This window comes from Hippocampus bargibanti, linkage group LG04 (genome assembly GCF_051943395.1).
Source record: "Hippocampus bargibanti isolate YZ-2025 linkage group LG04, ASM5194339v1, whole genome shotgun sequence".
Taxonomy (NCBI): domain Eukaryota; kingdom Metazoa; phylum Chordata; class Actinopteri; order Syngnathiformes; family Syngnathidae; genus Hippocampus; species Hippocampus bargibanti.
Window position 1 is genome coordinate 22,728,893 of NC_142737.1, and position 24,915 is coordinate 22,753,807.

Here is a 24,915-nt window from a genome sequence, read left to right on the forward strand (position 1 = left end):
CATGTGTGTATATTGCTGATCTTGTGTCTCCCAATCAGCCAGAAGGACATTGCCACTGTCTGTGGTTGTGTATTAAACATCTATTAAACTGTGGTGCTACAAACCTCTTTTTTTTTGTAGCACACGTTTTTCATGTTTACATTTTATTCTTAGTTTAGTTGGAAGGACACTTTTTTCCAACTGAACATGTGGTCGGCAACATTGGCACTTTGAACAATCATCACTCAATTGTTCCCTAAAAACTGAAAAGGGGCTTGGTTTTTTGCAACCATGTGTATGTACAGTGTGTGTTTGGAGGTGTTTGTATTGAGGTGCATAACCATTTGACATATTCAGTTTAACATGTAGTGGGGGCGGTCCGGTAGTCGGCCGTTTAGTATGCCGGCTTCACAGTGCAGAGGTTGCCGGTTCGCGTCCCGCTACGGCCTCCCTGTGTGGAGTTTGCATGTTCTCCCCAGGCCCGCGCGGGTTTTCTCCGCGTCCTCCGGTTTCCTCCCACATTCCAAAAACATGCATGGCAGGATAAATTGAACACTAAAAAATTGTCCCTCGGTATGAGTGTGAGAGTGACTACTGTTTGTTTTTGTGTGCCCTGCGATTGGTTGGCAACCAATTCAGGGTATCCCCTGCCTAGTGCCCGAAGACGGCTGCAATAGGCTCCAGCACCCCCCGCGACCCTAATAAGGAATACGCGGTACGGAAAATGGATGGATGGAACATGTATTGACGTCTTTGTTACAGCCTGTGAAATGTAAAAGTTGCAGTGCGTTGTGACCTCACTTGATTCAAGGAGGAACACATGCATTGGGTTTCCTCGCAACTTCCGTCTCTACCATTCTTTGAGTTATTTTATAGTCTGGCTGAACTGCACCTGAATAACTTCCAGGCGTAGAACTGAGGTGGAATCTAAAAAATGCCCAACTATTGTATTTTAGCCCCAGAATCTCTGACATTGCTGTCTGATATCTGTGATGCCACTGTTGACAGCAACACAACAGGCGAGTGGGGCGTCTTCATTTCAAATGGGTGTTTCTCGTTGCCCGTACAACACCATAGCTCAACACAACTCTCTGCAAGGTGCCATAAAATGGACTTGGGCAGGAATGCTTAATGACATTGACAAAGAGCTTGAATTAATAATAATAATAATAAGTGCTGCTTTATTTTGATAAAATTCATGATGATGATGGAAAGGGATGATGATGGAAAGGGACATTCAGCATTTTTATATCTGACACGATTATCTTTATATTGGAGAGGTCGGTGCTCATAGACACATTACTGATGTGATAATTAACCCGCAATACATTGTATTTTCTGTTGTTCACCATTTGTCACGCTGACCAAGATAGAGGCAGAGAGGAAAAAGTAAATAATTCTCTGGCATCCTGCTCCCATTTCAAAGCGCTGACGTTTTTGTTCTCTGGAGAAGTAATGTTTTTCAACTTCTATACTTGTTCCTTTACTTCTCATCTCTTGCCGACACACAGCATAGCAAGCCAAGGCAATGAGACTTGGTGTGTTTCTGCGTGATTTACCACAGGCATTCAAGTTTTCCTGTTCGCCTCATTACAGTACCTCAGGCTTGACCAAGAGCCAGTCATCTTCCAGGCCCTCCAGGCCTGCAGCTAAGGGGGCACTGTGTGTTTGAATTGGCCACCGCGCTCTCCATACCCCCCTTTAAAATTTAATTATCAAATTGCTTGCGGAATGTGTTTTTATTTAAAGCAAACAGGACTCCAGTAGTTGGAATGAGGCGAATCGTCAGAAGAATATTTTTTGAAATACACACACAGCCGCATGCCAACGGACATGCTTGAACATAATCTAAAGTGTTCCAAACATTTTCCATGGTATCATTCTAATTGATATTCCAGTCAGTAAAAGTTTAATATGAATTTACATCCTGTATTATTCAACTTTTTTTGTTCGGCAGTAATTGTTTTAACGGCATTGTTCTTAAAAGCTGAAAATAAACTAACTTAAATCGTACACAATGAAGTGCTGATCTTCGATTGATGCCTGTGCATTAATGTCTCTCCAGGCATGCACTGTCCAATCCAAAACAAACAAATGGTATTGGCACCCCAGAACAGCTCACCGGGCACTTTCAGGTCAGATTTATTTTTTGTGTTGTCTGTGTACTTCGTTAGTTATCCTGTTAATGCTCCACAGAAGCTCTAAAATCCCACTTATTCATATTTTGGTGATATGATTTTTGTGCTGTTTAACCACCCCATTTTGGTCATAAAAAGTACTGTTGTGGGTGCATAGCAACTGTGAAATCAAAATGCAATGAATTAAATGTCTGAATAGTAATCCAATGCTTACCTACCATCCTTCAATGCTATGATTTGTAGGAAGCAGTAATAGTAAATCGAGATGAAAACCAGAACTATAGAGAGTACAGCATATCCAGCCCTGCATCGCTGTCACCTGTGCCATATTCACCACAACCTCCTGACACTCCTGATTGCAAGAAAGACACAGTGACAACCACCACCAACAAAAGGTAAAAGCTTACCTGATCACGAGAGTTTGTGTCCATGAATCTTAACATTTGTCAACAAAAGGTAAAAGCTTACCTGATCACTAGTGTCTGTGTCCATGAATCGTAACATTTGGATCAGATACCCGAAAATCATAGTCAGACAAACGAGAATGTTCCATTTCTGAAAATATGCTTCATGCGACTGTGATATCCAGGCAAACAACTCCATCCATCCATTTTCTCATCCATATACAGTATGGAGTCTATCTCAACTGTCTTCAAACACTAGGCTCGGGATAACCAAAGGTTTCCAGCCAATTATCCATGAGTTGAGGGGAAAAATTAAAAGGTACTGGTGCCACCAATTAAGAGTTAATTCCGTAACATTTAAATGCTCAGCGAAGGTGCCACGGTTAACTGACAGGTTATGAATTATCAAATTGATTTTGACAATCGATTTAATATGGCTATATGCAAAAAAGGTCAAAATGCTCTGAATTTCAGCTGCTCAACGCTAAATATCCGACTTCGATAGTCCTCCGAGAAAACAGACCATTTCTTTGTGCTTAATTAAAAGTAAACATTTTTACATGTTTTCTGAGTGTTTACTATCCTTCGACAGCTGGGATAGAGTGCAGCCCCACACGACCTTTGTCAGGAAAATCATTTGAGAAAATGGATGGAATACTGAATAGTGTTGATATTGCCTCTGAACGTTAATGTCATTTGAATGACTTCATAGTAAGCACTCAGACGTTCTGGGGAAAAAGAAATAGCTTAAGTTAATTCTGACAAGAAACTTTATAAAATTAAAAGTAAATTAAACTTTTACATAACATAAAAACATAAAAATAAAAGTAAATTATGATTGGATTGGATTGGATTGGATTGGATATGCCTTTATTAGTCTCACAGTGGAGAAATTTACATTTCACAGCAGCAAAGTGATGATGTGTTTCATTATTCATTTACTTTTGCATACGTGAGTTAACATCTTTTATCGGGTGTTTGTTTATTATCGTTTCATGGACTCCTCCAATTTAACAAATATTTTATGTATTTAGAGAAGTCTGGAAAAAAGATGGCACTTATAAATCTCACATTTGTAGGGTCCCTGTAGTTCATGAGAGTTTATCAAATCACATTTTCTCCGGTAATTCATAATTCTTTGTAATGTACACTGAATTAATTGATCCTGGTAGAAATTAGGAGCGATTTTAGTTTAGCTGTATTCATTTAGTTATAGTTAATTATCTGTGAAAAGTGTTCTGTTTGACAAAATTGAATGGGATTAAAAGTGGACAAAGTGCTCCTGTGACGCTGCAGCATCCAGTGTCAATAGGTGTGAGAATAACAAAGTAGAGCCACAAGCTTTTACTGTAGTAACAAAGGATATGCATAGGATATCACATTCCTCCATTTGAAGTCACTTCAACAAAAGCAGAATGTGGAACGTTCACCACACTTTTTGTATACTGGCCCGTTGTAGACTCTGCATGACAACTTTATAGGCCACAGGTCAAATGTTTGGCTTCAGTGAGTTGTTTTGCCTTTGATTTAGAAAAAACCTGCATTTACTTGTATCACATTTAATTATTAGTCTTTTCAGCGATGTTTGAAGTGACAGTGAGTATACATGCTTTAGAAAAAATTATTATGGTTGCCATTTTGTATGACATTACACCTTGCTTACCTTATTACGGGCACTGCAAATGTGGTTGCTAGTAACATTGAATCAGTGACGTGCGGTGAGGTTCATGGCTGGTGAGGCACTGACGTCATCAATGACGTCACCGCTCGTCTCTACTTAGTATTTGAACGGTAAATTCAGCGATTTTGAAAAAAATCCTAAAACGGTGAAGTTAAATGGACAAGAACTTTAAAGTACAAATCACGAAATACATCTAACAGTTTAATTTATTTTTTCATTTGATATTTCCATGACAGCTTTTCATGATGACAGGTGAGGCACTGCCTCACCTGCCTCCACTGACTGCACGTCACTGCATTGAATCCACAATCCACCCACAAACTCTCCTTCACAGTCATTTGCAAAATTTGATCCCCAAGTAAAAACCAATCAAATGTATACCCATGAGAGTCCTAACATCCACGTGTCCATATTTCTGACCCTATATACTGTACAAGCATCACTTACTAATGACTTTCTTGTTATAGTGTCCAGCTGCGTTCATGGTCCCCAGAGGAGAAGAATTACAGACTGTCCAGGCCACTATCACAGGTTGGTTTTTGTCAACGTTTTGTGTTCTTTGTGAAGTATTCAATGTGGTTACTGCATCTGCCTCGAGCCCAAATTGTTCCTGGTATGAATTTTTTCTCAGGCCTTTGTTTGGAGTTCACTCTGTGCTTGCGTGAATTTTCTCGTGGTACACCAGCTTCCTCACACATTCCAGACATGTATGTTTGTCTACCGTATGTGTGCTCGTCGAATGACTCACTGCCAATTCAGGATGTACTCCGCCTCGCACAAAGTCAAAGTCATCAGGGATATTCGACTAGTTCACCTCTAACCCTTAACAAGATAACTGTTGGATGTATGGCTAACGGGATGGTTTGATCCTAAACCTACTGTCTCATCAGTACGATATGAGTGAATCATTGACATATGTCTTTAGCCTTATGGTACGATTCAAATTTGCACGATACAGTGTGCTGGACATGAACTACTGTATTCTTGTTGTGATCATAAAGTCTACATATGTTTTGTTCCCTCTGATGATTCGCACTCTGGAATGCAACTATTTAAACAGATTTGCCCAGTCTAGAAGTTGAGTTAAAGACTTGTTCGTCTTTAACTCAAGCATATTTTGTATGGTCTTACTAAACTGCCAATATGTTGCATGAACAACAAGCTGCTAAAATGTCTAAAAAAATTATAGCAGGACCTGTGCAAACAAAGAACATCACTTTAATTTAAATATTTCAGTCAATCGAGACAGCAGTTAAAAATATTTGCAATAAAATCAATGACCGTAAACAGTCAAATACTTAAATGCCACCAATTCTTATTTATTGTTCCCGCAACAAAGCCAAAATAAGAGTGACTCAGGCATCTGCGGAGCCTTAAGTGAGCTTTCGATAGAACATGTTGTGGGGAAGTTCATGATGAATTATTTCAGCTATGTGTGCATGCTTGGCTTCAATAAAGGCTGAACATGTGAGATGACAGAGCAAGAAAAACATACGAGACCCCTTGTAATGGCAGAAGGAATTCCAGACCTTTTTATCACTCTTCTGGACAATTCATAAAATTAGATAAATATGCAGATTTGAACTTCAAAACATGTGAGTGTTCCCTCTAGGAAGCTGCAGGCTAAAGGTTCATCTAAAAATGTGTTCTGTAGTTTGGGACTTCGGGATGCAAATCAAATGGGATCCTGATGCACTTGCCACTGTCACTGCCAGTTATCAGGAGTAGAGCTGGCATTTATTTGCTCATGCCTGACAGAGAAGGCTTTCTGAAGTGCGTGTTACAACAGCAGTGAGGTATGTGACCGTACGATCACAAGGTGTGTCGTCACGTCAGCATGACAGTGACGATTGCTTTTAACACACAGGGGTGTAGGCAGTGACTCAGTCGGCGGTTCAAATGAACACTCTCGACTCGAACCACTAATCCGACATTAAAACGTTTTACACACCGGACAAAAAGTGGTGAAAACGTGGGTGGCCCATTTGAAAGAGGATCCTGACTTACAAAGTAATGGTGTATCTGGCTCCAGTCGACACAGCAAAAATTTAAATATGGAATCCTACCTGATATCATATTGCTAGAACCACAACATCTCTTTAGGCTTGTTCTGTACATTCACGTCGATGGAGGGAATTCCAAATTGCAACGTGCCCTTATGGTTACTTGAATCTGTTCACGGTTGAAAGAAGTGACTCAAGTGCTTGGATGGGTGAGGCATCAGATTGAAAGGGAGATGACATACATACATACATACATACATAGTAAAGTCTCGTTATATCGATATTCAAGGGAGTCCGAAAAAATATCGATATAACCGGGACTATCGATATATCCGACCCTGTTTGCATGTAATTTTCTCCGTGCGTGCATAGAAATAGTATCGATATACCCGGGACTATCGTTATATCGATATTCAAGGGAGTCCGAAAAAATATCGATATAACCGGGACTATCGATATATCCGATCCTGCGCCGAACTGCATTAAACAAAAGCCGCCAAAAGAGGGCAGCCAAGCGCCATATAAGAAACAGAGCTGGCCATTAGCTCCCTTTTTTTGGGTGAGAGATGTTCCCCCAACGTTGCCTCAAAATGGCACATATAATTCTTTAATGATTGTAAACATGTATGCTTTAATCTTCAGAACTACAGTGTATTTGAAACATATTCATAACTGGATGTGTAACAAGAAAGCATATTATCCGAATCTGAAGCCATTGTTTGGATTCACAAGCAATGCAAGACGTCTTGGCGTGAAGTCATTTTTATTTGCATTTGAATAAAAAGTGACATCGGCTGTCCTTTAATACACAGTATGGAATGTTAATAATTTTCAAAATCATCGCGCTTCAGCAGACAAAACAAGAAACATTGTTGCAAAAAAGGATTGCATTCATATACAGTACAGTGGGCATGTACATAACACAACAGGGAAACTGCAACGCTTACATCTTACTGTATTATGTATACAATTTAAAAAAGTCATCAATCTTCTTCTGCTTCCCATTTTTACCTTTTAACACAAACACTTCAATCTCGTCTGCTACACACGAGCTAGCGTCTGAAAATGAAAATGGCTCTGCTACACGGGTGCAGGGCACGTAACCAAGTCACCTGACCAAGTCGACCAATGGCGCGACTGATGGCGTGACACGTAACCAAGACACGTGACCAAGTTGACCAATGGCGCGACCGATGGCGTGTCACGTGACAAAGTCAAACGGCCAAGTCGACCAATAGCGCGACCGATGGCGGCTCATGTGACCAAGTCGACCAATGGCGCGACCGATGGCGGGTCACGTAACAAGACACGTGACCAAGTTGACCAATGGCGCGACGGATATATCGATATAAACAACAAAAATGGCCGGCGGGGGATGAAAAGGAGCACCGTAATAACCGGATTATCTTAATAACCGGGTATCGTACTAAACGGTACTAATTATACATAAAAAGACTAGAAATGTGCAAGGGAACTGAAAATAGTATCGTAATAAGCGGTACTATCGATATAACCGATATCGATATAACGAGACTTTACTGTGTATATATATATATATATATATATATATATTTACTGTATATATATATATATACAGTAAAGTCTCGTTATATCGATATCGGATATATCGATAGTCCCGGTTATATCGATACTATTTCTATGCACGCACGGAGAAAATTACATGCAAACAGGGTTGGATATATCGATAGTCCCGGTTATAACGATATTTTTTCGGACTCCCTTGAATATCGATATAACAAGACTTTACTGTATATATATATATAGCGGCTGGATAGCTCAGTTGATAAGGCATCGCTTTGGCATATGGGAGAGCCACGAGATTTGTTACCCACCATGGAAAAGACGGTTGGAGGCTAGGATCAAGGCGGCTCGGAAAGATGTGAGTCAATTGACAGAGACCCAGAGAGGTGTGAATAAAAGGCCAATACCCAATAGGTACATGCAGATAACCATACCTGAAGCACTCGAAACTGCCAAACAAAGGCTCCAGGCCTTGTCCAGTCGCCTAAAGAGGTACACGCTCCAGAAGAATAAACAGGCTGTTCTAACAGCAGAGCAGACCCTCCAAGGTTGGAAAGTGAAAGATACTGGAAAGGCATATGGGAGAAGGATGTCACACATAAGAGCAGTGCACAATGGCTGGTGACTCTGAAAGAGGAGCACAGCAACCTCCCTGAACAGAACCCAGTTACCATCACAGCAGCAAGAAAGAGTCTCAGGTATGAAAAACTGGACGGCACCAGGCCCGGATATGGTCCACGCCTACTGGCTAAAGAAACTCACAGCACTCCACGAGCGCTTAGCAGCACAAATGAACCAGTTGCTGATGGATGGGACTCACCCAGGATGGCTAACCGAAGGGCGAACAATCCTGATCATGAAGGATTCCACAAAGGGTGCAGTTCCTTCCAACTATCAGCCAATAACCTGTCTCTCCACAACATGGAAGCTCATGTCAGGCATCATTGTGGCTAAGATAAGTGGACAGATGGATCAATAAATGAGCAAAGCACAGAAAGGCATTTGTAGAGATACTAGATGTGCCAAACATCAGCTGCTGGTTGACAGAACAGTCACACAAGACTGCAGGTCCCGACATACCAACTTGTGCACAGCCTGGATTGATTACAAGAAAGCATATGACTCGATGCCACACACATGGATCACTGAATGCTTGGAGTAGTATATGGTCAACAGGACCCCGAGAGCCTTCGTTGCAAACTCGATGAGGATGTGGAAAACCACACTTGAAGCCAATGGCAAGCCACTAACGCAAGTGTCCATCAAATGTGGCATATACCAAGGTGATGCACTCTCACCACTGCTGTTCTGCATCGGACTGAGCCCCCTCAGCCAAATAATCGGCAAGACAGGCTATGGATACCGCCTCAGAAATGGAGCTACAATCAGTCACATCCTATACATGGAGGACATAAATCTGTATGCTAAGAGCGGAAGGGACGTAGACTCCCTGATCCACACAAACAGGATCTACAGCAGCGAAATCGGGATGTCATCCGGGCTGGAGAAATGTAGTCGGATGGTGACTAAGAGGGGCAAGGTAGTCCACACTGAAGGGGTCTCACTCCCTGAAGAAACAATAGCAGCCATTGAAAACAGCTACAAGTACCTTGGTATACCACAGGCCAATGGCAACCTCGAACTAGCAACAAGGAAAGTGGCTATGACCAAATACCTCCAGCGGGTGAGGCAAGTCCTAAGAAGCCAGCTCAATGGCAAGAACAAGATCCGGGCAATAAACAGCTATGCCCTGCCAGTGATCAGATACCCTGCAGTAATAAGGTGGCCAAAGTAAGAGATTCAGACCACGGATGTTAAGACCCGAAAACTCCTCACCATGCATGGAGGGTTCCTTCCCAAATCCAGCACCCTGAGACTGTACACAAGGAAGGAAGGAGGCCGGGGACTAGTGAGTGTGAGAGCCACTGTCCAGGATGAAACATCCAAGCTCAATGAATACATCAAAGAGAAGGCCATGGTCTCAGACAATGGGGAGCAGAGGATGGGGTGCTGGAGGAGGGACAATCATGGGAGGAAAAGCCATGGGATGTACCACCGAACCATAACTGAAGTGGCTGATCTCAAGAAGTCCTATCAGTGGCTAGAGAGGGCTGGCCTAAAGGACAGCACAGATGCACTCATCCTGGCTGCTCAAGAGCAGGCCCTGAACACCAGAGCCATAGGGCCGGGATATACCACACCAGGTAAGATCCAAGGTGTAGGTTGTGCAAAGAGGCACCTGAGACAATCCAACACATAACTGCAGGGTGTAAGATGCTGGCAGGGAAAGCCTACATGGAGCGCCATAACCAGGTGGCTGGCATAGTCTACCGAAACATCTGTGCGGAGTATGGACTGGAAACCCCAAGGTCAAAATGGGAAACACCTCCCAAGGTAGTAGAGAATGACCGAGCAAAGATCCTGTGGGACTTCCAGATACAGACTGACAAGATGGTAATGGCCAACCAACCAGATATCGTGGTCATAGATAAATGGCAAAGGAAAGCCGTTGTCGTGGATGTAGCGGTCCCAAGTGATGGAAACATCAGAAAGAAGGAACATGAGAAAATCGCGAAATACCAAGGGCTCAGAGAGGAGCTGGAGAGAGCCTGGAAGGTAAAGGTGACAGTCGTGCCTGTGGTGGTCGGAGCACTCGGGGCAGTGACCCCCAAACTCGACGAATGGTTGCAACAGATCCCGGGAACAACATCGGATATCTCGGTCCAGAAATGCGCAGTGCTGGGAACATCACGGATACTGCGCAGAACCCTCAAGCTTCCTGGCCTCTGGTAGAGGACCCAAGCTAAAATGGGGGACAGACACCACCCATGGGGGTGAGACGAGGATTTATATATATACAGTAAAGTCTCGTTATATCGATACTATTTCTATGCACGCACGGAGAAAATTACATGCAAACAGGGTCGGATATATCGATAGTCCCGGTTATATCGATATTTTTTCGGACTCCCTTGAATATCGATATAACGAGACTTTACTGTATGTATATATATATATATATATATATATATATATATATATATATATATATATATATATTGTGTGTGTGTGTGTGTGTGTGTGTGTATGTATATAGGTCCGTCAAGGTTATATCTATAGTGGGAACTATGATCTAATTATTGTCACACACTAAAATACTGATGGGTGATCAGTGATGTAACCTAGAGTTCTTTGGTGTTTTGGGTCTTTCAATGTCTGACATCCTCTTTCAGACAACCCAGCCATGATTGATCAGACGTGGCTTGTGTTCTGGTTGCATTTGCTAACCCTCATGGATCTCCTCTCCTAATCAAGAGCCAACTTGAGGCTTTCTCTGCGTCCTCCGCGATTTTTATAACGACTGTTCAATTTTCTACTCCAGTTATGACTCAAGTTTTATGCACTGGGCAAACGCTTTTCCTTCCAGACCCGCTTGTGGCAGTCTGAGAGCAGTTCTTCATGTTTGATCTTCTTCCTCTGGTGGGCCTCATCCAGGCAGTCCACCCATGGTACAGTCAGCTGCAACAGGATCATGGTTTTCACCACCTCTGAAATCAGGAGGATGTCTGGCCTGAGGGTGGTTTTGGCAATGGGCTTGGGGAACTTGAGTTGTTTGTCCAAGTTGATAGACAGCTCCCAGCCTTTCGTGAGTGTTGTGGTGGGTTTCTGGCTTCTATGGTGTTTTACAACTGCTCTCCAGCCTTCATGAAAGTGATCGTATGGTAGGGGAGGTTGTCTGCTGCTGCTGATTCCCACACTGATGGCGTCTGCAATGGGTTTTAGAACCTGATTGTGGCGCCAAGTATCCAGACCTTGCCCAAAAGCTACCGGACTGCAGCTCAAGATGTGCTCCAATGTGCCCTGGCCTCTGTTGGCAGTGGGAAGACTTTGTTTTTTTTCTTGAGATGGATAGGTTTGATGGGCTGGGTAGGATTTTGTACACTGACTCGACAAGGAACTAGTTTGGAATTGACATACTTGTCAAATTGTATCCAGGCTGCTGTTTCACAGACTCGTGGCCATTTAACTCAAACCCTCTCCGAAGTTCCGAGGCATTGTTTGCTGTTCTTGAAGATGCTTGGTTTTGTGGGGGATTTCCATGCCCGGCTCCTCCTGCATTTCACCAAGAACTACCTGTGCGCTATGGCCCTTGTTCACCCGTGTCCAGTCTATTTCTTGTTGCCAGTAGTTTCTCCAACAACGTGATTGATATAATCAATCTCCTGGATGCTCCTGAATTAATCAGTGACAAAACATGGAGTCTGTAAGAGTTATCAACCTTAGGCATCTTCTTCCAGGCCACCCAGCAGTGGTTGTGCTCAAGTGTTATTTTCTACCTCTCATGGATCACCCCTCCTCATCCAATGCCATCTTGAAGGCTTTCTCTGCTGCCTCTCTGAAGTTCCAGATGACTCTTCTACTCTCCACCCCGGTGATGCTAGTATACTCAAGTTATGTATGTATGTGTGTGTGTGTGTGTGTGTGTGTGTGTGTGTGTGTGTGTGTGTGTGTGTGTGTGTGTGTGTGTGTGTGTGTGTGTGTGTGTGTGTGTGTGTATATATATATAAAAAAAAAAATCCGCGTCTCACCCACCATGGGTGGTGTCTGTCCCCCATTTTTCAGTGAGACCTCAGTTTACGAACTTAATTGGTTCCCAGACATAGTGTGTAAGCGAGGTCAAAGGGAATTGCTGTTTGGAAAGAGAGTCACATTCCATCAGGACTATATATATATATATATATATATATATATATATATATATATATATATATATATATATGTATGTATGTATGTATGTATGTATGTATGTATGTATGTATGTATGTATGTATGTATGTATGTATGTGTGTGTGTATATATATATATGTGTGTGTGTATATATATATATGTGTGTGTATATATATATATATATATATATATATATATATATATATATATACACACACATATATATATATGTGACGGGTGTCACAACAGTGACTGTCTTCATCTCCACGATGCTGCCGTATTAATGAAGACGAGACGCGTGGATGTGTCTTTTTATTTCTTTTATTTCTGCAACATAGTATGGCAGAAGGGATGGGTGAAGTCACATGGGTTTCGTCTTGTGATTAACCTGAATCTCCTCGAGATTGTTCTCAAATGCAAAACATTGTAGATAACACAACAGAATTAACAACGTGTGATCGTATAGTGGTTATTTACAGAAAAAGAGAATACAACACAAGTTCACTGTTATTTACAAGATGTCCCCGAACGCATCATAGGCGGAGACTCGGCAGAACACGCGGTGCGCTTGTAATGGCTGGCGCACAGTTCAACCCTCCACGGACACTCACGGGCAAATGAAACACGACACAAGAAACTAAATATTGTTCAATAAAAACGAAATGAAACAATTATTACCTGCAACACAGTATGGCAGAAGGGATGGGTGAAGTCGCATGGGTTTCGTCTTGTGATTAACTGCGCAATAGAAAAGCACATATGCTCCAAAGTTCCACTCGACAAAACGTGAAGTAAATAATGACACAAAAAGTAATCTGGACTCGAAATGAATAAGGGAACTAATTAGATAACACTAGACAGTACAAAAGGGGAAACAAAATAAGATATTGTCATGAAAATGTGCGTTAATCAAGACCAACAGAAAATTGCGACTCACCCTGAATCTCCTCGAGATTGTTCTGGAAACTATGGGCGGGACATAGTGCCACACTGTGCGCCGTTGCGTCACTTCCTTCATAATTTAATAATCTAAGTGCACAACTCCGTTACATACACCCCCCTTAAATTATGCAGAAGTGAGGCAACATACACACGGAAGACAACAGAAAGACCAACAGGCAAAATAGACAAGGTTATCGGGCAAGGATGTACAACAGTGCTGTCTAATTATGTTACTCATCTGACCAACTACGTCAGGTGACTGGAGTAAGGGATCTGTCGCCGGTGTGTCAGGGTCTGTGCGCTCGTCGGAGATGCACTGCACTGGGTCTAGGAAGGAACTCTGTCCCCACTAACATAAGTGGCCTCAGCTCGCACCTGCCCATTCCCCTCTGTACAAACTACATCACCCTGCATAGCACTACATAACTGTGACAGACTGGAGAAAGGGATCTGTTGCTGGTGTATCAGTTGTCTGTGCGCTCGTCGTAGATGCACTGCACTGGGTCTGGGAAGGAACTCTGTCCCCACTAACATAAGTGGCCTCAGCTTGAACCTGCCCATTCCCCTCTGTACAACCTACACCACTCTGGATTACACTACACAACTGTTACACGGTTGGGAAGCCTCTACCTCTACCAACACACTCATTCAAAGGTGTGCTACTTGTTACTTGTAAGGAGATCATTCTTAGACTTAACACACAAAAACACGTACATGAAAAAAAACACACTAATTACAAAACAGCAGGTCAGACAATTAACACTCTACATGTATTTCCAAAACGGGGGTCGACACACCGTCCACCGAGTGATGGGACTGCACAGCGTCTTCATTGTGCAGCATCGCGGTCCCGGTCCGAAGTGGAGAGTCACTTGTGATCCGGGTCACGGCACCAATGTGACGGGTGTCACAACAGTGACTGTCTTCATATCCACGATGCTGCTGTATTAATGAAGACGAGACGCGTGGATGTGTCTTTTTATTTCTTTTATTTCTGCAACACAGTATGGCAGAAGGGATGGGTGAAGTCGCGTTGGTTTCGTCTTGTGATTAACCTGAATCTCCTCGAGATTGTTCTCAAATGCAAAACATTGTAGATAACAAAACATAATTAACGTGTGATCATATAGTGGTTATTTACAGAAAAAGAGAATACAACACAAGTTCACTGTTATTTACAAGATGTCCCCGAACGCATCATAGGCGGAGACTCGGCAGAACACGCGGTGCGCTTGTAATGGCTGGCGCACAGTTCAACCCTCCACGGACACTCACGGGCAAATGAAACACGACACAAGAAACTAAATATTGTTCAATAAAAACGAAATGAAACAATTATTACCTGCAACACAGTATGGCAGAAGGGATGGGTGAAGTCGCATGGGTTTCGTCTTGTGATTAACTGCGCAATAGAAAAGCACATATGCTCCAAAGTTCCACTCGACAAAACGTGAAGTAAATAATGACACAAAAAGTAATCTGGACTCGAAATGAATAAGGGAACTAATTAGATAACACTAGACAGTACAAAAGGGGAAACAAAATAAGATATTGTCATGAAAATGTGCGTTAATCAAGACCAACAGAAAATTGCGACTCACCCTGAATCTCCTCGAGATTGTTCTGGAAACTATGGGCGGGACATAGTGCCACACTGTGCGCCGTTGCGTCACTTCCTTCATAATTTAATAATCTAAGTGCACAACTTCGTTACATATATATATATATATATATATATATATATATATATATATATATATATATATATATATATATATATATATATATATATAAAAATCCTCGTCTCACCCACCATGGGTGGTGTCTGTCCCCATTTCAGCTCCGGTCCTCTACCAGAGGCCAGGAAGCTTGAGGGTTCTGCGCAGTATCCGTGCTGTTCCCACCACTGCGCTTTTCTGGACCGAGATATCCGATGTTGTTCCCGGGATCTGTTGCAACCACTCGTCGAGTTTGGGGGTCACTGCCCCAAGTGCTCCGACCACCACAGGCACGACTGTCACCTTTACCTTCCAGGCTCTCTCCAGCTCCTCTCTGAGCCCTTGGTATTTCTCGATTTTCTCATGTTCCTTCTTTCTGATGTTCCCATCACTCGGGACCGCTACATCCACGACAACGGCTTTCCTTTCCCCTTTATCTATGACCACGATATCTGGTTGGTTGGCCATTACCATCTTGACAGTCTGTATCTGGAAGTCCCACAGGATTTTTGCTCGGTCATTCTCCACCACCTTGGGAGGTGTTTCCCATTTTGACCTTGGGGTTTCCAGTCCATACTCCGCACAGATGTTTCGGTAGACTATGCCAGCCACCTGGTTATGGCGCTCCATGTAGGCTTTCCCTGCCAGCATCTTACACCCTGCAGTTACGTGTTGGATTGTCTCAGGTGCCTCTTTGCACAACCTACACCTTGGGTCTTGTCTGGTGTGGTATATCCCTGCCTCTATGGCTCTGGTGTTCAGGGCCTGCTCTTGGGCAGCCAGGATGAGTGCCTCTGTGCTGTCCTTTAGGCCAGCCCTCTCTAGCCACTGATAGGACTTCTTGAGATCAGCCACTTCTGCTATGGTTCGGTGGTACATCCCGTGTAGGGGCTTTTCCTCCCATGATTGTCCCTCTTCCAGCACCTCATCCTCTGTTCCCCATTGACTGAGACATTCTATGAGTACATCATCCGTTGGAGCCTTCTCTTTGATGTATTCATGGAGCTTGGATGTTTCATCCTGGACAGTGGCTCTCACACTCACTAGTCCCCGGCCTCCTTCCTTACGGCTTGTGTACAGTCTCAGGGTGCTGGACTTGGGATGGAACCCTCCGTGCATGGTGAGGAGTTTTCGGGTCTTAACATCCGTGGTCTGAATCCCATATATATATATATATATATATATATATATATATAAACCTTATGGTTCTCACAGAGATCATAGTTCTCACAGTCATTGTATTTGTCATGCAAAGCTTGGTTGTGTTTTTTTAGTTGACATTTATACAATATTAAATTTTAATCAGGCTGTAGTTGACCTAATTTCAATTAATTTACAATGAATTTTATTTTCAAGTTCATCAACCAACTGCTGTGAACCTGGAGCTGCAACATGATTTTGAATTGTTTGAAATGCAATTTTGAATTGGCTAACTGCTTGCAAATGCATTCAGACTGTTGAACTTGCTCCTGTCATGGCTGTTGGTCTTGAACAGCCTCACATATTTGATTCTTCATAGATTTGGGATGTGACAAATTCTTATTTTTAATTGTTCTCTTTTCCTAATGACCTCTTTGTTCCTCGAGTTCAACTCGCTATCACCATAACTAAATAAATTGATCGTAATTGGCTCTTATTGTTTTGATTTTTAACCTTTAAACGGTTTGTGTCTTTGCCAGCATTGTACAATGGATGCATCCCAGTCTTGATCTGAACTGCAATTTGCGATTTTTGCCTGGCACGCCACACACTTTTTTCCCTCCTGCATTTCTAGCCTGTAAGTCGATATGAAATATAATTTTTGACTGCCATCTGCGCTTGATAGCTTCAGTGTGGACTATCATTTAGACTGGTGGATGAGTTATGGGTTTTGGCTGACCCTGTTTCATGAATGTTGTTGACTGAGGTTTTAAAATGATTAGCATCCCACTGCGGTGCTGTGATTAGTGAGTTGAATTCTTTTAGAGCTCCCCGTGGGGAAGAGGCCTGCCTTGGCTGCCCCGTACATTATCCTGCTTGGGCTGACAGGAACACTGCAGGCTCAGTGGTGTGAGCTGTGGTGAGCTCCATGACAAGGACCTCTGTCCCGGACTAACAGGTGAACAGCACAACGAGATCAGGTGATCATCCACTCTGAAAAGTGCCTAAATGCCTTTTCTACACTTCTTTTGGGTCCTCAGTGGACAAAGTGGGATGTGTGCAACAGGATTCTCCAATTTTCAAGGTGTTGGGTGTCCTGAGAAAATATGGTGTACAATAGTGGCTGTGATGGTGCAGGCTGTGTAGGAACTAGGACCGCTTTTTTCCGACGTATTACAAGGCATGTTCTTGTGTGACTAGAGGTAGAAGAGGGGGATGGTTGTGGAAGCCAAGGAGTCTTGACGACTTTGCCAAAATGTATTTAAGACATCACATAAATTTGCAATGTCACAATGTTGATGAAGTGAAGAAATAAATGCTCTTTATGCCTGAGATACTTCACTTGTCCTCAAATAAATCTACCTAAGCAAACATTTACATACACAAACAAGTTGTTTTTACGTAAATGATTTGGATTGGAAAGAGTGGGCAGGACAAGATAAGCATGTGCTTCCTTTTGCCCCTTCTTGAATTCAACACTAGGAATAGAGCCCGTTTTACTAACGGTTGTGTTATTTTTTATTGATTGTTCAAGATAAACATCAAACAGACATGTACACTAATAATTTCATACATACACGTCTGGAGGATTACTTATAGATGGTCTGATCAAGCGTTTGGCGGGATTGCTGTGAATTAGAGAATACACACTTTTTCTCAGGTGTCCATCTATTGTTAGGCAAGTGCATGTTTTTTTAGGAAGTATTCAATCCCTCTAGAGAGTGTAAAATCCTGTACCTTTATATAATATGTGATGACAATATATCTCAGTACTAATCTGTTTAAAATTGCATTCGGCTATTTTATTATTTATCATTTTATTTATGGGTTCATTGTTTTGTGCTTTGTTTTTTTATTGTAAAGTGTCTTTGAGTGTTCTGAAAGGTGCTTGAAATTAAATGTATTATTCTTATTATTAATACAATTACAGTTCTAACCAACATAATAATGTATAGCTTGCATTAGGGAATCCACTAAATCATGTTCTATTTCAGTTCTGAGTGAGGCTATTGATTTGGCACTCTTGGACTGCCTCGTCAGTGTCAGTAGTTGAGCTAGCATTGGCCACGTGAAAAGGATCTTTTCTTCTTCCGTGTACATTGAGCCCTGTGACTGGACTGAGTAAGGCCTTTTCACATGGACTTGTGGCCGTTAAGCTTGGGAGCCATTGTTACCTCGGCGGGCAGCATGCCTGTCCTCATCCCCAAATGTATCAACCAGCTTCTTTTTTTTCCACCCCCGGGAGGCGGAAAGCAAACTGGGGAACTTTTGATTTCCTCCTGCTGTATAGCCCTTGGCATACTCATGGGGCACTGGCCCTGCAAGTTTTATGTAGGAGTGTTGGACGGAAAAGATGAGACATGACACGTCACTGCTGTTTTTATGAAGGTGGTTTAGCTCTGTCAACATGTCAAAATGGAAATGCATTTTTTACTTGAGTGTATTTGTGAAAACATTTGTGCCAGCTTCCCAGCAACACACATTACCAAGGTTGATTTAGGTTGAACATTGCTTTGGCTGAAATGCTGCAACTTTTTATCTCATTTTTTTCTGTATGTGTCTTAAAAAAGACACGCACTTTCCTCTTTTGCATGTCATTTTTTTATTTGCTTTCTGAATTGGGTCACCATTGGATATCCCTATCTGTAATACGATGATGTACAACTACAATGGCCATCTGTACTAATCTTTGGTGTAACAGTCCCCAAATTATAAATGAAATCATTACTGCTATTTTTGTTAAAAACCTTATTGACAATTACATATATATATATATATATATATATATATATATATATATACACACATATATATATATATATATATATATATATATATATATATATATATATCTGTATAGATATATGTATATATATATACACACATATATATATATATATATCTGTATAGATATATGTATATATATATATGTGTGTGTGTGTGTGTATATGTATATATATATATGTGTGTGTGTGTATGTATATATATATGTGTATATATGTGTATATATATGTGTGTATATATACTACTACCAGTAAGATTTAGTTCGCTGAAGAAGCATCTTGGATAAGAAGTGAAACGTCAGATACAGAGAACGTACAGATGACGGCTGGAGAAACCTTCTCATCGGTACATTGTAGAATGTGAACACAGTCGTGTGCTAGTGCAAAGGCATAATTATAAGGCCTTGTCCGTCAGTGACTATGGGTTGATTCCAACCTCAGTCTTTTTGTTGAAGAGCTATTCACACTTTCATTATTAGTAGCACTAGCATGCCATTGCTTGGTCTTATAAATTGAATCATTTTTGTTAATCCTTTATGTGGTGAGACATTGGTTGAACACATATTGCACTTTCTCTTGGCAATTCCAACAATCCCAGAATAAATCTTCCTGAGAATCTGTAATGTGCAGTGCAGGCCCATGCCCTGTAATTGAATCCACAGGCTGGTAAAGATGATGCAAGCGTTGCTCGCGTGTAGCACTATCCAAGCGTTTCCATTTCCATTGCCGTTCATCTGAAACAGCTGCTCTCATTTGAGTTTGCCATTTCCCGTTTTTGTTTCTTGATCTGATCAGTCGTCAGACTTTGTTCACTTTTGCATACGAACAGTTTCTACTGTGGTCAAATTAAATTAGATGCCATACTGTATTATGTGTATATTGTTATAGTATATTGTATGTCTGCATTATTTTATTTAAATACCTCAATTAAATCCCCAAATCCATATTTACAGTTGAGAGTTTGGAAAAGATAACCCTATGCACACAACAAAATCTTCAAGTATTTGCAAAACACCAATTAGTCTACCGCAAGTATTTGAAAAAAAATATTTCTGAACAAAACTAGTTTTCAGTTATGCTCGTTTTATTGACACATATGTAAACATTGAACTATATATTTATAATTTCTCTGATTGTATTGCAACTGAATTGGAACATAGATTTTGATTGGAAACGTCACTGCATTGAATCGGTTCACTTTATCTGCGCTGTACGTCATGCAAATTAGCATATTTGACAGTAAAGCTGACTTTAACTTTAAACTACAAGTAACATCCGAGTTACGACCAGGTGCCGTTCTGACAAAACGGTCGTAAGTCAAATGGTTGTAAGTCAAAATCCATTCAAAATGGCAGACGTGACCTTTACACGACAGGATAGTATACAATGTCAATCTGTTCTTTTTAAGCAACATTTTCTATTAAATACTATTATATACCAAACTGTTTACAGTTCATTTATACATTTTATAACTTTTAGTGTCATTTTTATAATTTTATATTTCGTATTACTGAAATATAATTATTGTTATATTATTATATAACTACTGTATTGAGTGTAGTCACACAGTAGATTGCTGTGCGAGAGTGTGACATGCTGGCTGACCAAAATTGTAGTACATGTTGCCGGCTGCTTGCGCGTTGCGGTCGTGGTCGTAAGTACGGGTGGTCATATAGTGTTTCGTAACTCTGATGTTACCTGTATATTGAGGTATGCATTGAATCAACTGTACCAAAATGCCACACGGATATCCGAGGCACAAAGAAGAGAATCATGCTCTTTCCCCTCCATTATAAGGCCTTGCATCCTCACATTCCTGCTTGGATAACATGCGTGTGTGCGTATGTATTTAAACAACCCCTTCGTCAAAATAGATGAGCAACTGGATTGTGTTGAGTATGTGATAATGAGGAATCATATTGGGTTGCCCGCAGAGGGAAACCAGAACAATAATTGGGCCCGTGACCAAAAATGACTATGCCACCTTTGCAGCGCTTGCAATCCCAAATGTGAGGAGTGAACTGGATTTGGAAACATTGCTTTTCTGTGTTTTTAGAATTCAATTAAAGCAATCTTTTGTTAGTTTCAATTAGATACCTTGTGTATTCAGTATTTTAATCATGCAATCTGATTTACTTTGTTTTATGTTCACACCTTTCATTTATATCATCATATACATTGAAAATTAGGAAGGTTACACACACTGACCAATACTTACTTTTCCTCTACAACACAAACTAGGGGTTATCAGACCCTCCAGCAAAGGGCTAAACTAATACCAACAAGCGTCGAAGGCAGAGAAAAGGAGTCAAAACATATCAGGAGAGCACTCACAAACTGTGGGTACCTTCAGTGGTCGTTTAATAAATGTCAGAAAGAAAAAATAGGGAATGAAACCAAAAATTATGAAGATACAAAAAGGAGAGGAGTAGCAGCACCTTACATTGCAGGACTTTCTGAAAAATTACAAAGAGTACTTTGGCAACACAAAATTCCTACTTATTTCAAACCGCTAAACACTTTAAGGCAACAACTTGTGCATCCAAAAGATAGGCTGCCAAATGAAAAACAAAGTAATGTAGTTTATTCAATACATTGAACGAATGACAATTGTAAAGAGCAATACATTGGAGAGACTAAACAAATTCTCAAAAAATACTTTATCAACATTGCAGGGATAATACTAGTGGGCCTCAATCGGCAGTACATATGCACCTAAAAGCTAGCAACCACTAATTTGATGACAATGAGGTTAAAATCTTAGCGAAAGAACATAGATCAGGGGTGTCAAAGTCATTTTTTGCCGCGGGCCACATTGTAGTTATGGTTTCCTCTCGAGGGCCGTTATGAATTTGGGGAACCCATTAGAATATTTAAATCCCTTCAAATATTACATATAGAGCACACAGCAAATTAATAAATAACTTGTTTTCAAATCTGAAGTCAAGAATAATGACTTATTGTGGTTGACATCCAAAAATATGAAATTTTGGCTCAGATTTTAGCAATCATCATGGAATTTAACAAGTTTGATTTGCTTTCGCAGGCCGAAAAAAATGATGTGGCGGGCCAGATTTGGCCCGCGGGCCTTGACTTTGACACCTGTGTTATAGATGGTTTGAAAGGGGAGTAAAATAAGCAATTTTCATAAAAAAGCTAAATCCTTCATTAAACCGATATGGTGGGGTGAGGTTCAATTTGGATCGTTCGTACAATAGCCTGCTTAGGCAACATGAGTAATGCTGATGACGTGATACCGGAGGGAGGGGGGCAATCAGGCCAGTCGTTAGTCAGGAATGTAGGAACAATCGGTGGGGCCACAGGGAGTGGTCCTCTGCTCCCCCCAACCTGAGAGTAGAGACCTATCATAGCAGTGTCCGGCGCCGCCATGTCTGGACATTAGGCATATATATATACAGTAAAGTCTCGTTATATCGATATTCAAGGGAGTCCGAAAAAATATCGATACAACCGGGACTATCGATATATCCGACCCTGTTTGCATGTAATTTTCTCCGTGCGTACATAGAAATAGTATCGATATAACCGGGACTATCGATATATCCGATATCGATATAACGAGACTTTACTATATATATATATATATATATATATATATATATATACATATATATATATATATATATATATATATATATATATATAGGGCCGATGCTACCAATAAGACTTTAGTTCGCTGAAGAAGCATCTTGGATAAGAAGCGAAACATCCGACACCTTCAAAAAAGTACAGATGACGGCTGAAGAAACCTTTTCATCGATGGACCACTCCTGTAGACGGAGGGCTTACACAGACTTATTTATATCATTGGTTTATTTGTAACCATGGTTGGTAACGTAAATAGTGCTTTCCCAGGTTGCCCCCCTTGATCAAATGAATCTTGAAATGAAATCTGATTATGCACGAAGTAATGTTATTGAAATAGACGATGGACTGACAGATGGGAGATGGGATGTTTCATTGTAGGTATGAGTGGCTGCCTTTCCAGCAGCTCCTGTGTTTTGCTTTTCTACTTTCATTTCTTTCCTCTGTGTAAGCTCTCAGTCGTACAGGAGTGGTCCATCGATGAGAAGGTTTCTTCAGCCGTCATCTGTACAAAAGTCATTTCTTTCATAACTTTGCTGCTGTGAAATGTAAATTTCTCCACTGCGAGACTAATAAAGGCAAATCCAATCCAATCCAATCCAATCATTCACATTTAACGGCTGCACACAATGGACCAGGCAGTGGATTTTTTTTTCTTCAATATTTTTTTTTCCCCAGTCAGTTTTGTGTCTCATCCAAGGTACTTACCAGCTGTACTCTGTTTACTGCAATTAAAGCCTTCCGAGGCCAATGGTTTGTGTATTTTTTCCTCCTTTTTGTTTTTCTTGACTGAGCCACATTCCTCTTGAGTCTCATAGATCACGGTTGGGATTTTAACTGGGGGGGGGGGACTGTTGGAGAGCAAGAGGTCTCATACTAAGGAGTCAGACAGTTGCATAACGGACGGTTGGTTTGCATTAGTGAGGATTCGTCTGTGACAGTGTTTTCAGTGAGTCTTCCTGAAGGGATGCTTTAAAAGCATGCCAGGTATATGCCCTTCAGATGGGTTTACAGCACGAGAGGACATGGGTGCCTGTAGCTTTATTGTACTCATCTCATATGGATGGAGTAAATGATTTGATGAACCTGGGGATATTTTGTTGGGATTATCCTGGGAAGAATCTCAGGCAAAGGCCTGTGATCGTTTTTAGTAGTTTTGTAGCACACACCACCGATCCGCATCTTTTACAAAAAGGAAAAAGAAAAGAAAATTACACTAAATTGAGAACAGAAACATGGTTGAAAGAGATGTTGGATGGAAAGTGGGTGGTGGCATTGAACACACTGATCTTCATCTCATCATGGTCTTAATTTTGTGCCAAAAATGGAATTTGAGACTCCAAGGTCAAATCACGAGCCTACAGCGACTCTCTGTTTTCACCTCAGCTGTTAAAGGTTGACAATGACATTTCTTTTCTTCTTTTCCTGTCGGCTTTTCCCTTCAGGGGTCGCCACAGCGAATCAATGTCCTCCATCTATCCCGGTTTTGTGCATCAACGACAATGACATTTACAATCAGTATTTATTTGGTAGGGGCACTTTTATTTTCTTTCATTTGCACTCCATTCCCCATTTGACCATAGGATCTGGAAAATTCTTTAGGCGTACAAATGGCATAAAGTCAAAATGTAACGGCACTGGACGAATTATAGGCAAATGAGGCCAATAGATTTATTTTGTGGTTGACAATTCATTGTATCCGCTGCAAACTTATAGTGCAGGTTATGATGACTGTCAGCACAGTCATGCATTCTTATGACATATTTACAGCTAAATCTGTCAATCTTTGCTCGTATTGTCCAGCTGTCATACTTTTTTTGAAAGCTACAATTAAAAAACTACATCTCAGCTCAGCCATTTTTTTATTGTCTTTTGTCTATACTGGATATGTGGCGCCCTCTTCTGTCTAAATTCTACCTAGCAAAAAATATTCTTACGTTTATTCGTAGTGTTTATGAGTTCGTTACTGCTCGACACTGTTCATAAGCAGTGTCTGAAACTCATGACAAAAAGTTAGTAGACACCCGGGCAGACAACTCTGAAAAGTTGCCTGCCCGGCCATAAAGTTGCCTGCACCATTTTTTCACAACTTAAAACAATAAAAGACGTCTAATCACCAAAAAAACATTGTTGCAAAGTATGAAGGGTTCTTTTTAATTAAGGAAGTTTCCTACCACAAATGCTCCCTTGTCTAATTTATGGTAAATATCCCTTTCTGAAGATTTTGCTCCAGTTGTCATTTGTCATCATG

The 24,915-nt window shown here is 41.2% G+C and overlaps 1 protein-coding gene across 2 annotated transcripts in view; it reads left to right on the forward strand.

The window, feature by feature from the left end:
* Positions 1–24,915, forward strand: part of pdlim2 (PDZ and LIM domain 2 (mystique)) — a 47,556-nt gene that overhangs the window by 11,235 nt on the left and 11,406 nt on the right. For both annotated transcript variants that reach the window (XM_088994764.1, XM_088994763.1), the window contains exons 4-6: positions 2,045–2,114; positions 2,361–2,512; positions 4,670–4,733. In XM_088994764.1, coding sequence (XP_088850890.1) covers positions 2,045–2,114; positions 2,361–2,512; positions 4,670–4,733 — 286 coding nt within the window. The remainder of the gene's footprint in view (positions 1–2,044; positions 2,115–2,360; positions 2,513–4,669; positions 4,734–24,915) is intronic.